The sequence below is a fragment of the Papilio xuthus genome, unplaced genomic scaffold, assembly GCF_000836235.2.
Source record: "Papilio xuthus unplaced genomic scaffold, Pxut_1.1 DF826159.1, whole genome shotgun sequence".
Classification (NCBI taxonomy): domain Eukaryota; kingdom Metazoa; phylum Arthropoda; class Insecta; order Lepidoptera; family Papilionidae; genus Papilio; species Papilio xuthus.
In genome coordinates this window covers 2,954,804-2,968,203 of record NW_013532490.1, presented here as the reverse complement: position 1 = coordinate 2,968,203, position 13,400 = coordinate 2,954,804, and the positions used below count along the sequence as shown (strand labels likewise).

Here is a 13,400-nt window from a genome sequence, read left to right as displayed (position 1 = left end):
TGGCCAAATAGCCCGCCGGATTGCCTGAGCGTGATCATCAAATCGAGCCGTTTTGTTTTTGCTTTATCTTTTCTTTTTTGCCTTAAAAACGTGTTTGTTTTCGAAGGAATGGGCGTATAATTGTTATGGAGATTCGTGGCCGCCATGACACAATCTCGACGAGGCGTCCCGCTGATTATCTTTGATTAATAACTAAATAACTACGTTAGGTTATTAACCACATTCTCTCTCAGCGTCGAACCGGCCGCCGGTTGAATAACACGTACTCTTGCCACTAAATAAGATTAAAAAGGGTTATTTTTAAATCGATCTTGGTTATTACTAATGGTAGCAATTATAATGTCCTTTTTTCTATGTATTTTTACTGTAAGTCCATATTTTTTAAATTTATATGCTTACTTGTATTATTATTACATTAAATTAAAATATTTACGCATAAATCAATTTTCAATAAATTTATATATGATTAACATAAAATAAATGTCTATGTATCAGCGGGAGTTGATGATTGTTTTACGATCGCCTTTAAGCTATTTATTTATACTAATAGATGTTTTATGAAGATTTACATAACTTAAAAAAGATTGGTCATAACAGATTGTTTTGAATAACAAGTAATAGGTTACAGCGCCGAAATTCGACGAAATTAAACATAATTTTGCGATGTTTTTTAATTAAGTTATAAATTGTCTTAGTACGTCCAGCCTGAACTTTAAAATTAAAAAAAAACTAAATTGTAAAAAGATATTGTGCAGTTCAAACAAGTTCAATCAGGTATTCTTTTTAAATAGCAATAAACTTGTTGTAGGGTTGAGCTATAAATATCGATTTTTGTTGGCCTGTTAAAACTTATCAAGACAACGTTTACCGAACTAAACGTAAAATAAAGTTCACAAACGCGCCGCTTATTATTTTCCCAACAAACAAATTTACGACCAACAGCTAGTAATAAAATGAGCAATAAAAGCCCGCACTATAATGATCACGACATTATAAAGGAAATATGCATCGCCACATTATGATTATGACGCCAAAATAACCTCGTATAGGGTTGCCAAAAATATTAAAGGCAAAAAAAACACAAGTCTAAAAGTCTGTTCATAGAAAGAAAAACTTGAAATACAGCAATAAGCTTATATAAATTTTATCAATGTAAGTGTAGATATACAACCTGATTTCTATCGTCATATTTGGTGCCGCTTTACTAAGTTGAAATGAAACACGCAACAACTCTCGTAAAACACCAGGGTCTATGTTTTTATTAATCACCTACAGCGATAAATAGGCAGTTTATATTCGAAATGCTTCTAGCGCGTTGACATCTCAATTTGCAGTTATTACTGTCCAGTATGACTAACCAGACTTGATTGGTTGCCTTATAAATAAGCGCTAGATTCCTTTGTAGCAGACTTATTAAATACTAAACAGATTGCGGCGACTTTTATGGACACTATAAAACACTGATTTTAAAGGATCGGATCGTTAGAAGTGTTTATTGGTTCTGGCCAAAAACTATTTTAATTATTTATGCCAAATTAGCGAAGTTTTATATTTAGGTAGACCTGCTACATTTAGCTAATAATTTCATAAGTAATTCTAAATGGTATGTGGTACTTTACTGAATTAATATGTCTACCATCAGACTGCTTTTATATTTAACGCTTATTCATTGATTTTTATAGATTCTTATCACTAATTTAGTTGGTTGTTAACACTTGAATATAGTAACGTGATTCTGTCCTGATGTACACTTATAAACAAAACATATAGCCAAGCACACAAGTGCACATGCTCAAACACACACTATTACACGCTATATATCTATTATATATACATTAATACCTAAATAATAATAATATATATTTCAATGTACATAATATGTTATGAAACTATCTATAACTTTAGGCAATAGATAAGAGAAGGCGCTCTCCAGTCTCCTGAAACACAGTTTCAACCAGCTCCGGAGACAGAGTCCAAAAAATTTTGTGAAAAAAGTTTTTTCTTTGCCCAATAAAGAATTTTTATTTCATTTTTTTATTACTTAATTAAAAATTATGTTACTACAACTGAATTTCATCTAGGTCACTTCGTATCTTTACAGTAGATTAATAGTCCTGATAATACATTTGATGAGATCGTTAATATTTATTAATCATAGTATTTTAATTTCCAGGCTTAGAATATTTAAATGCTGCAAGAAGTTTACATCCTGAGCTACATGCGGGCAGTACACTCGCCAGTCAGGATTTTCAACTAAGTTTAGAAGGTAAGATAAAATTAATTTTATATTATTATAATTGTGAATGTTTTAACTTAAATTGTAATAAAGTTAAATTATATAAATGCCAATATTTTATATATACATATTTATTTACGTTGACAATTGTGTGGGAGCAGATATGCGTAGGAAGGGGGTAGATTCAGATATGACGGCTGATAGAGATGTACGGAGGAGTACGTACTGTACCGACCCTCCGTAAGGATAAGGTTGATGATGATTAACATTGATAATTAACAAAATGGTAACATGAAATATCCCTCGGTATTAGAATTATTTTTAAGCAGTTAATTAAAAAACACGATTTGTGTAATTAAAATGTCTATGACATAGGTAACGTGCGCAACAATTAAACATTCGTTTATTACTGATTAACCTATGTAATTAGATTTTATAATGTCTAAATCATATTGATATTCCAGGATCAAGAATAGCTTCACCGACAAGATTAAGGTTGTCAGGGGGCGCAATAAGTGCGTCAGCGAACCGCAAACGAGCTGTATCCTGGAGTCCTTATTCTGCAGAGTCGCTGGACCTGGCGGCGGTCATCCGCGCCTCACCCGCCAGCCTGGCAGTCAGAGCGCCTTCAGCCGCCTCCACCGGCAGCTATGGCCACCTTAGTGCTGGTGAGGATTGGATTAAGTCTTTCGGTAAATTATAGCCTTTTTACTTCTTCTATTGCTCATATGCATGTTCTTTTTAGTATGTCTGTAGGAGCCACTATTTTATCTTCTTTTTCATATTAATTATAGTTAATTACACTTTGTGATGCTTGAGTACTATTGCTTCTTAGCAAACTATTACATATCTCTTCAATTTAATATTTCCATAGTAGTTGCGTTGCTTCCAAGTCAAGTTATTTTCAAGACGACGATCAATATTGTCAATGTCTGGTTTTGACTCATCGAAGTGCATCTTTAGAACTTCTTAAGGAATTATTTTGAATTGCTGTTTTTCATAGGTGCGATATCACCGGCGCTGTCACTGTCGCACGCGTCGTTGGCGCAGCAGCTATTAGCGCGGGGTGGCGGTGGAGTGCTGGCGGGCGGCGTGCTGCTTGACCCCGCGCACCAACAGGCAGCCGCCGCGGCAGCACATCATGCGGCGCATGCGCATCTCGTAGCCGGAATACATAGGTAACGATACTGTTGTATTAGTAGAAGAATTTGTGTCCCGAAAGGTTAACACTTGGCTTGAACCGTGTTTTTTATGTGAAGACAAGTCAATATGTTTGCAAGGTAGAATCGTTGCTTAGGAAAACTGGTGATCATAATCTTTATATTAAGGATAATTTTCTTTTGTATCACTTTAACGATTGTTGTGATCACTTTTCAGATCTCACATATCATCGCCCACGCAATTGCTGCTGAGCGGCGCAGGCGGTGGCGGGATGGAGGTGCGCGGAGGCATGGCGCTGGACGCCTCTCACATGCAGCCACACCAACAACCCGAGATCACCAGCGTTATGGAAGCTGACAGGTGAGACAGTTAAAGTATTTAACACTTTATAGAACAGCCTTAGCATTATTTTGCTGCTACTTAGTAGATGAATCTTAGAAGAAGAATAAATCTTCCCTTCGGTATAAGAGATCTTCGCCGAATTTCTTGTACTAAGAAGAAGACATCGTAGAGCAGCTTTCTCAAATTTTAGGCGGTAACTTCAGATTTGTGGTATTCGTTTTCTTTTATTTTGATGTATTTGTTCCGCACAAATAATGGTCTGAAAAAGTAAACTTGAAAACCCAGGCTTGTGCAAAATCACTATTTATTTCCTAAATATGTATTTAAATTGTTCTGCTAACCATAACTAACAAGCATTATCTTTTACCCATCCAGCGCATCAACGGCGTTAAATCAAAGGAAATCACCGCAGAGTGCGATGTCACACAGAGAGATGCATAGCAACAAGCCGCTGTCGGCCGCCGCAGAGAGCACTGTACACGACGGACTCGACTCCAAGGATGAGCCCGGAGACTTCATAGAGACCAATTGTCATTGGGTTAGTTTCTACTAAAGTTGTCTAATTCTTTAGCAACAGAGAAAAACGTTGAATTGGTGCATTTAGGATTGATCTTACTTTAAATAATATAAATCTTTAATTTTTTTTAATACAAGCAAGTATATTCCTTTGAATTTGAAGAGGTGGCAGTTTAAATCAGCATTGAATTGGAGTAGACTGTATTGTGACTTATTTCTTACATTTGTCATGTGTAGTTAATATCAAAATAATTTTCAGTTCTTCCAAATTTTCTTCACAATAATTGAAATGTCAATATTCTCCAGGTGGATTGTAAACTGGAGTTCCCCACACAAGATGACTTGGTGAAGCACATAAACACGGACCACATTCACGCCAGCAAGAAGGCGTTCGTGTGCCGCTGGGTGGGCTGCTCGCGGGACGAAAAGCCATTCAAAGCTCAGTACATGCTGGTCGTACATATGAGAAGGCATACTGGAGAGAAACCTCATAAGTGTACTGTAAGTATTGATATTTTACAAAACCAATTTCCTAGAGCCTAGAGAAGTTCATATTTTCGTATCTGGTCTGCTTCTTCATGGTTTAAGGCGATGAAACGAATTAGTCTATTTATCTAAGACTGATTTATGCGTTATATGCCAGCGTTATAAGTACACACTAACATATGTGAATTCTACAATCACTTCTGAATTACTTTCAGTTCGAGGGTTGCTGCAAGGCATATTCAAGGTTAGAGAACCTGAAGACGCACTTGCGCAGTCACACCGGAGAGAAGCCGTACACGTGCGAGTACCCCGGCTGTGCCAAGGCTTTCTCCAACGCTAGTGACCGCGCCAAGCATCAGAACAGGACACATAGCAATGAGGTACCATCATGCAATGCTTTACAAGTAAAACGAAATAAGAACTAGGATTTATTCAAATAAAAACAAAATTACATCGGTAGATTCTAATTTAGTATTGTAAGCTATTCTTATGAAAGTTGAGATAAACGTTAATAATATGTGTATTTTAACAAAGACATTTTTAATTAACCTCCCAAGAGTAAATGTGGTAATCAGATGGCCAGACTGTAACCATAGGCCGAGGTTTTTCGTGGTTTTGAAGTTTGTAGCATGGGTGGTGATTACATTTGTTTGTTTAGATTTTTTTACTTGTATTTATAATGTTTCGATGTTCTGTTTCAGAAACCGTACGTATGCAAAGCTCCGGGTTGCACCAAGAGGTACACGGACCCTTCATCTCTGCGCAAACACGTAAAGACTGTGCACGGCGCTGAATTCTACGCCAGTAAAAAGCACAAAGGTAAACTTTATATTACTACGGAGAAGTTCTACGAAAGTATTAATTTAGATTTCTTATATCAACAATTATTTGATATATGACGGAATTTAGTATGAAGAAAGGACAAACTTAGTCTAACTGCCACTTTCAGACTCATTCTCAAGCAATCTTGTACAAAACCACTACAGGACAAATAAGGAAACTGCTTTTGTAACTATTAAAAGGCTTTCATTTTGGCGCTAACAATCTTCCAGCCGAACTTCTTGGTATACATTAGATAACTTTTAACTCCAGATATCTGCTTACACTAATCTTTTACTTTCTTCTGACCAGGCTGCAGCCGCGGTGACGATTCAGCGGAGTCCGGGGGCGGCGGCGCCGGCTCCTCTCCACGATCGGAGGAGGGCGGCGCCCCTGTGGGCCGGGGACATGTCTCCTCTGCCTCCGTCAAGAGTGAAAGTCCTGCCTCTCCATTACCACATAACTTGCACACTCCTGCGCATCAGGTAAATAACAGTAGCTAGTGTGTAGAAAGTGAGGCGTTTGTATGCTTTTAGCTTCGAATTGAAATAAAATCAGTAATTTGGTGAATATATGTATATGAATACATTGCTCTCTTTATTACTCGTAGACGATGCTTTACATTGTTTTTACCGTAATTATTTTCTAGCTCTCAGCTCAATGTGGCGGGGAATTGGACTTCGGCGGTTCCGGGCTCGGCGGCTTTAGTGACGAAAATGGCGCGCCTTACTTTAGACTTGATGGAGAGGTGAGTATTGTTAACAAATTGTTTATAATTCTATCTAGCATACTCAGTCATTTAAGCAGTCCCTTAATGTATATTTCTCTTGCCAATGACCACAATCTCAAATCACATTAATATTGAATTTTCACTTACAACCTCTTTCAGTGACTAGTTGAGTCATTAAATCAAATGATTCTGAGTACGGCAGTAAATCGTGGATTAGTCCACTAAAGATTTCTTCGATGTTTAGGATCTATTTCAGTTTAACTCTCACAGTCTTGGGTGTGCCAACGTCTTTTGTTATCAAAATTCACGCAATAAATTAATAATATGCAGGTGGAACAAGAAGTAGTTGGTGAAGTGGGTCAGTTGCCGCTGATGCTGCGTGCTATGGTTGCAATAGGAGAGCCGCGCGCACAACATGCGCCGCGCTTCGGTCACAAGATGGCGGCAAATCCGCGTATACTGCCGCACCCACACGACATGCCCTCTGGTGAGTTACACGTACACTTATAAACTAAAAGTTTTCACAACTTTTTTATGTATATCATATCCATTATGTCTTTCCCTTCGGTGTTACTATTTTTTTTAATAAAGAAGTTATATATTCTTTTATTTTTTGTGTAGCTGGCATACCAGGACGGACGGAGCTAGGTAGCACTAATGTTGCGGTGGAGCTGAAGACAGGCCTCCCAAATACGAGGCGAGACTCCGGCATCTCATCTGGAAGTAGTCTATACAGTGCGAGGTATGTTACTTAGCTTTTATCATCACATTTTCACTTATCAGAGCCGATTAGGACTGAGTAAGACTCTTTGAACGTCAAATATCTGGTCACTAAACAATGACAGTTATTGAGTACTCTTCTTAAAAAAATGTTGAAAATATTGTGTGTTTTTATGCAATAATTATGAGTAAATCTATATGTAACCAGGTCGTCAGACATATCGCGCAAGAGCAGCCAGGCGTCGGTGGTGTCAGGTGCGGTGTGTGCGGGCGGTGCGGGCGCTGTGCCGCGGCTGCTCGCGCACCACAACAACGTCTACGACCAGCTCTCCCCGGATAGTAGTCGCAGGTATACAATTTAACTAATAAACTCTAGTGGTATTTTCAAATGACCTTGGAGTCCCTTTAAAACATCCAAGAAAATATTTTTCTTAACACTAGCAATGTATTTACTATGTCAATGTTTGTCAGATCTAGTCAAGTGTCGTGCGTGGGATACGCACCGCCGCCCTCGTCAGCTCTCGCCGCGGTGCAGGCCGTTAGGACCTCGCAGGGGAATCAGGTCAGTTGTTAAGCTCAAAAATAAATGAAGAATTAGGACTACAATAACCCATATTTGATTTGAAACGTAGGAAACAAATGTACTTTTGTGCTGAAAGAGTCAACTCAAGCACGGAGTACTTTGACTAAAACTATGACATTATATTTGCGCAGGCGGTTCTTCTACGTGGGGTGACATGCTCTGAGGTGCGCGCCGAGGAGCTGGCGCTGGAGCTAGACGCGGAGGTGCAGGTGAAGCAGGAGGCACGTCGCCTCTCGGAGCAGTCCAACCTCAGCGACCAGCACGCCTACCAGCCATACCCCTGCGCCGCTGATGAAGTCGTAAGTCATTTAACTTACAAGCTGCTTGATACTAGCCGCTATTTATCACTCAGTCGCCACTTGGCAAATGGTCCGATGGAAATGACTACAACACGTTTCACATTTTCCTCAGGGCGACGCCCCCTTCCAGTTCAAAACGGAGGACGAGCACGAGGCTGTTACGTACAAGGAGTCGCGGTCCAACTCCACCAACACGGTCGTCACCACCGCGCAAGTGCACCATCCCAACCAGGAGGTCAACTTGGAGCAGGTAACTTCTACACGATCCCGTATTGTAGCAAATCAGAGGCATACAATATTGTTTTATCTTTATACAATGAGCTTTATGGCTTTAGAATATGACATTTAATTTCTGTCCTTCAGGTGGCGGAAGGTGAAATGGTGGAGAACAAGCTGGTGATACCAGACGAGATGATGCAATATCTTAACCAATCAATATTGGCCACCGACACGGTAACACCAGCTAAGACGGACCCCGCCGACGCCAACGACTCCGAGCCCAAGGACAAGGACCAGCCGACCAAAGACAAAGCCGGTGACACGAAGAACACGAACAATTCCAGTGACAAAATCAGTGAAGTCGCCACCAGTGACGATTCTCTACTCAAAAACTTAGGTGCCATAGGAAGTGATCTCAACATAAGTGATATTCCAGTCGATTTAAGATCTTTAGACGTTAGTATGTCTGGTAATAGTGGATCTCTTCTAGCCAAAACTCCCGATGACAAAACCACTCCTCTCCAGGAGCAAGTCATACCCGAAGTTGTAACGGAGAAATGCGAACAAGACTTCTCTAAACCACCGACCAGTAACACATCGAATAATCCCTTACAATCTCTGCAAACGATGACAGCGAATCAAACAGAACAATCAAATAGGATGCGAATAAATAATCCTTTACCTCAGAAGACTGCAATGAGCCCGAAGACGATAGTGATGACTCCGCAGAACGTCCTCAGCCCGAGCCTAGCTCACGGCATGCTGAGTCCTCAGAGTCTGCCCCACAGTGCCATGAGTCCACAAAGCGGAATGAGCCCACACAATATTCAGAGTGGAATGAGTCCGCACATGCCTCACGTTATGAGTCCCCCCAGTGTGTACAATGTCATGAGCCCTCAAAGTGTCATGAGCGTTATGTCGCCGCAACATAATGCAATGAGTCCACAGAGTATGCAGAGTCTGATGAGTCCACAGATGCCGAATCAAATGATGATGAGTCCACGGCATAACAATATAGGCAGTCCCATGTCTCAAAACATCGCTAGTCCAATGATGAACATTGCGAGTCCCATGAGCCATGGCATGGCCAGCCCCATGCACCCCGGTCTGCAGAGCCCGCTGACAAGTCCCATGGTACAGAATATGTCCAACATGACGATGAATGGCACGCCAGTACCGAACCAAACGCAAAATGTTATGATGAATATGAATCAAATCAACCAAAATCAAATGTCTGCAGCTCCCTACGTTAACAATAGACAGACTTGCAACGCTAAGATGCCAAATAAAAATTATTCAAACGTTCCTCCCAATCAATACCAAAACCAAAATTACGGACCGGTACCTCCCTACCCAGTACAGGTACAAAATCAAAACATGCGAAATCAACAAAACATGCAACAGTATCAAATGATGCAATACAACCAGAACCAAATGCCGAGACAACCGATGGTGCAAAACCAACCAAACATGGCGTATAACAATCAAATGATAAACTACCAATCTGTCAACTATCATAATCAAATGCAAACGTCGCGGTCCTCTGCAATGAGTACAGACAACAGCGCAAACATGAGAACGATGAACAGCTACTGCGAACAACTAAATCAAATGCCACCTCAACATCCTTACAACCAGAGCATGCAGTATCCACAGCCACCTCCATACAACTCGGTAGTAAACGCGGCCAACGTGATGGGTCCACCTCCTCCCAAAAACAATCACCAGTACAATCAAGCGATGATGAACAACAATCAGTACTACAATCATCAACGGCCTTACAATCAGTGGGACTATCCGGGGAATCAGTTTAATAAACACAACATGCAAAAATCTGTACAGAATTCGGTGAACATGTCAACGGGGAGTCAAAAACCGGTTAACGGGACAAGAGTATCGATGAACTGCAATCAGATGAAAAGCGACCAGCAGACGGATTGCAGTATGAACAGCGTTCGCAGTCAGAACCAGGCGAGTGAGGTACAAGTGTGGGACATATCGCAATCACAGATCGAGGCTTCGAATGGTAGGAAGAAGAATCAGAACACGATGCGACAGGACACGTATCAGAGGACATTAGAATACGTGGAGAGTTGCGAAAACTGGAAAAGTTCCGAGATGGTGTCGAGCAGCACACATCCCCTGCAGGCTGACAACATGGTTGTGAATGACCTACAGACCTCATTATCATCATTTTACGAAGAAAATCAATATTTACAAATGATACAGTAATTTTTTGACTGAGAGTCTTCTAAGCGTGGGTTTCAGACACTAAAAGGCACGTTAAAACATATTGTTATCTCCGTTTTGTCAAAGATACTGACAGGGATATCGAATTAATTTATACAGAGATTTTGGTCTCGGAAACCACCGTGTATTAAACATTTAAGTAATAATGATCATATTTTTTGTCAAATTTATATTTCCAAGATCAAACATAGCAGTAAATTATCAAATAATTTCACAAACATGACTTTGACAAAGTTTTTGTCGTTAATCCGTTAAAAGGTTTCAAGAATTTACAAAATAGCTTTTGATTAACACAGGTCTTTATTGACCCTCAAGCATTTATACAGGATGTCCCAAAAGATTACGTACATAGGAAGGGGGATGATAGGGGTGGTCACAAGGGTCACCAGAAAAATAAAATAAAAATTCCCCTCTGGGTATTAAAAAAAATAAATGGCAATTTTAAAAACTTAAAAATTTTACACCTTCTAGAGTAATTTTGTAACCGATGACCTACAAATATTACTATTTAAAAAAAAGCTATTTTAATACCCAGAGGGGAATTTTTATTTTATTTTTTTGGTGACCCTTGTGACCACCCCTATCATCCCTCTTCCTACGTACGTAACCTTTTGGGACACCCTGTACATACTAAAGTAGTACAAAATGATTTTCAATATTTTTGTCTGTTATACGTAATATTTGAAGTCCAATATTGTATATCTCATGGTTAAATATAAAATAGTTTGTATCACGTGGCTCTACAGACTGACTAATTATAAAATTCTAAATTTAGTTCGATATAAGATTTTTCAAAGTACATTAAATTTTGGAATTAAATAAAAGACAATAACTCTTCAATTTCTGTAAATATTGTAAACTCTTATAGAACGTCTTCCATGGTTAATTAAGTACAATAATTAGGTTATAGTTTGTCAAAGTTAAATTATAAATAATTTGTACAGTTAAGAAATGTAACGATACAGTATGACAGTGCCTTAACTTGAATAAAAGTGCCTTTTCATGACGATTTTATCGACTCGTAGTTATTTAATTTATAATGTAGAAAGTTATGAAGAAATATTTTTAAGATATAAGACAGAAGAAAGGTGATGTTAATGCGATTGTATCTAAACTGAGACATTTAAAAAATCTCTTTATCAAACTTAGATATAAAGATATGTTATAGAAACCTAATCCGGAGAATAAAGGCCACTTAGCCTTGATTTTAAGTAAGTAGAGTGAAATTTCCTCAGCTTTATTCATAATGACAAATCGAAAATCGACTCTTTATTAGACGTTAAATTTATATGAAACACTCCATCTATCGATTACATACCGATGTACGGCAATAGGCTTTTTACAATCAGGAGTCTGATATCAGACACAAAATGAAATCTGATTTTGTATTAACTGCAATGATATGTTACATAATCTTTTCTTCATCATCAGCTACGTCCCCACCGAGGGGCTCAGAGCCTACTCTAAGTCACGGGTGACTAGGCCATAGTCAATCACGCTGGCCAAGTGCAAGTTGGTTGACTTCACACATATTAAATTTCTTCTTAGATATGTGTGGGTTGCATCACGATGTTTTCCTTCACCGTAAGAATGTCGGATAAATGTACATATGTAAATCGGAAATCGAAAAACACATTGGTAAATGGCGGGATTCGAACCCAGGACCTGCAGATTGCAAGTCAAGTGCTTGACTCGTGAGCCAACGACGCTCTACATAATCTTTTACCATAGTCAATATTTTCTATTTTAGATCGAGCTAATAAATGTCTGTTATTTCCTAATGGTGCTCCATAAAAGAATTAGTTCAGTGAACGCATGCAAGATAACAAGTTTCTGCGAGTTAAAACACGATTAGATTTCTATTGAAATATTGTACAAATATACATTTTTTTATAGAATTTTTACATAATTGTTAAATGTAATTTTTCCTAGTGTTAATTTTTAATTATAATCTTTTTATTTTAGCTTGTTATATAATGCAATATTAATTCTGATACGTTTCTGATAACGTGGAATCTCTTAGTTTAATTTTTATTGAGATTACTAGATGATAAGCTATTGTTATATTTTTATTGTTTAAATTAAGATAAATTGTACGCACAAAATAGCACTGTAACAGAACACTACTATTTTGTAATAAATTATTGTTTTTTTATTGTAAAAATGCATTTGTAAACCTGTGAACGTTATTTTAATGAATTTATTAAATAAAAGTCCCTATCACAGAACAGTTTTTTATTTTTATTTCACTTAACTGAAACATATTTTACTGAAATAAAGACAAGCGTTCAGTTGTCAATCTTATAGTGGATTTCCACTGCGGTATTCCTGTAAACTGTACGCTGTAGAGCGTCGGTGGCTCAGGGGTCAAGCACTTGACTTGCAATCTGCAGGTCCTGGGTTCGTATCCCGCCATGTACCAATGTGTTATTCGATTTCCGATTTACATATGTACAGTCAGCGTCATATAGATCTTAACAGACAAGATATGCAAATATATAGGTACACCAAAAGTAATTAATTATATCGGTACAACAAAAGTCCTCAAATTGATAGATACATTCACCCTGCTCAAATACATCGGTACATACACAGCGTCAAATAGATGAGTACATGCAAGGTGCCCATAAATATCGTAGCAGCCACAGCGTCGTAAGTAACGACGCAGTCAAGGTGTGCAAAAATATCGTAACATTTGACAAAATTGAACTCTATCTCTATTTACTTGTGATACAATTTGGAATAAACTACTTCTGTTACATTCATTTGACACTTTGCACCAAACCACTGAAGTAAGGGATACATTTTTTAGGATGAAAATCTTAACTTTGATTGAGAGATTGAGCCGTAGTATTTGCCTTTGCCGTTGTTCTTCTTCTTCTTCTTCTTCTTCTTCTTCTTCTTCTTCTTCTTCTTCTTCTTCTTCTTCTTCTTCTTCTTCTTCTCCTTCTCCTTCTTCTTCTCCTTCTTCTTCTTCTTCTTCTTCTTCTTCTTCTTCTTCTTCTCCTTCTTCTTCTCCTTCTCCTTCTCCTTCTCCTT

At 38.5% G+C, this 13,400-nt stretch overlaps 1 protein-coding gene across 3 annotated transcripts in view; it reads left to right on the top strand.

Annotated features, from left to right (window-relative positions):
- Positions 1 to 10,455, top strand: part of ci (transcriptional activator cubitus interruptus) — an 83,379-nt gene extending 72,924 nt beyond the window's left edge. For 2 of the 3 annotated variants that reach the window (XM_013319326.1, XM_013319327.1), the window contains 17 exons: positions 2,174 to 2,266; positions 2,701 to 2,928; positions 3,240 to 3,414; positions 3,614 to 3,757; positions 4,115 to 4,277; positions 4,562 to 4,756; positions 4,957 to 5,121; positions 5,443 to 5,560; positions 5,873 to 6,045; positions 6,210 to 6,308; positions 6,621 to 6,777; positions 6,912 to 7,032; positions 7,219 to 7,359; positions 7,482 to 7,572; positions 7,725 to 7,892; positions 8,005 to 8,142; positions 8,256 to 10,455. In XM_013319326.1, coding sequence (XP_013174780.1) covers positions 2,174 to 2,266; positions 2,701 to 2,928; positions 3,240 to 3,414; positions 3,614 to 3,757; positions 4,115 to 4,277; positions 4,562 to 4,756; positions 4,957 to 5,121; positions 5,443 to 5,560; positions 5,873 to 6,045; positions 6,210 to 6,308; positions 6,621 to 6,777; positions 6,912 to 7,032; positions 7,219 to 7,359; positions 7,482 to 7,572; positions 7,725 to 7,892; positions 8,005 to 8,142; positions 8,256 to 10,343 — 4,457 coding nt within the window. In that variant the 3' untranslated portion in view covers positions 10,344 to 10,455. The remainder of the gene's footprint in view (positions 1 to 2,173; positions 2,267 to 2,700; positions 2,929 to 3,239; positions 3,415 to 3,613; positions 3,758 to 4,114; positions 4,278 to 4,561; positions 4,757 to 4,956; positions 5,122 to 5,442; positions 5,561 to 5,872; positions 6,046 to 6,209; positions 6,309 to 6,620; positions 6,778 to 6,911; positions 7,033 to 7,218; positions 7,360 to 7,481; positions 7,573 to 7,724; positions 7,893 to 8,004; positions 8,143 to 8,255) is intronic. The other variant, XM_013319328.1, reaches the window with a different exon arrangement.
- The last annotated feature ends 2,945 nt before the right edge of the window (positions 10,456 to 13,400 follow it).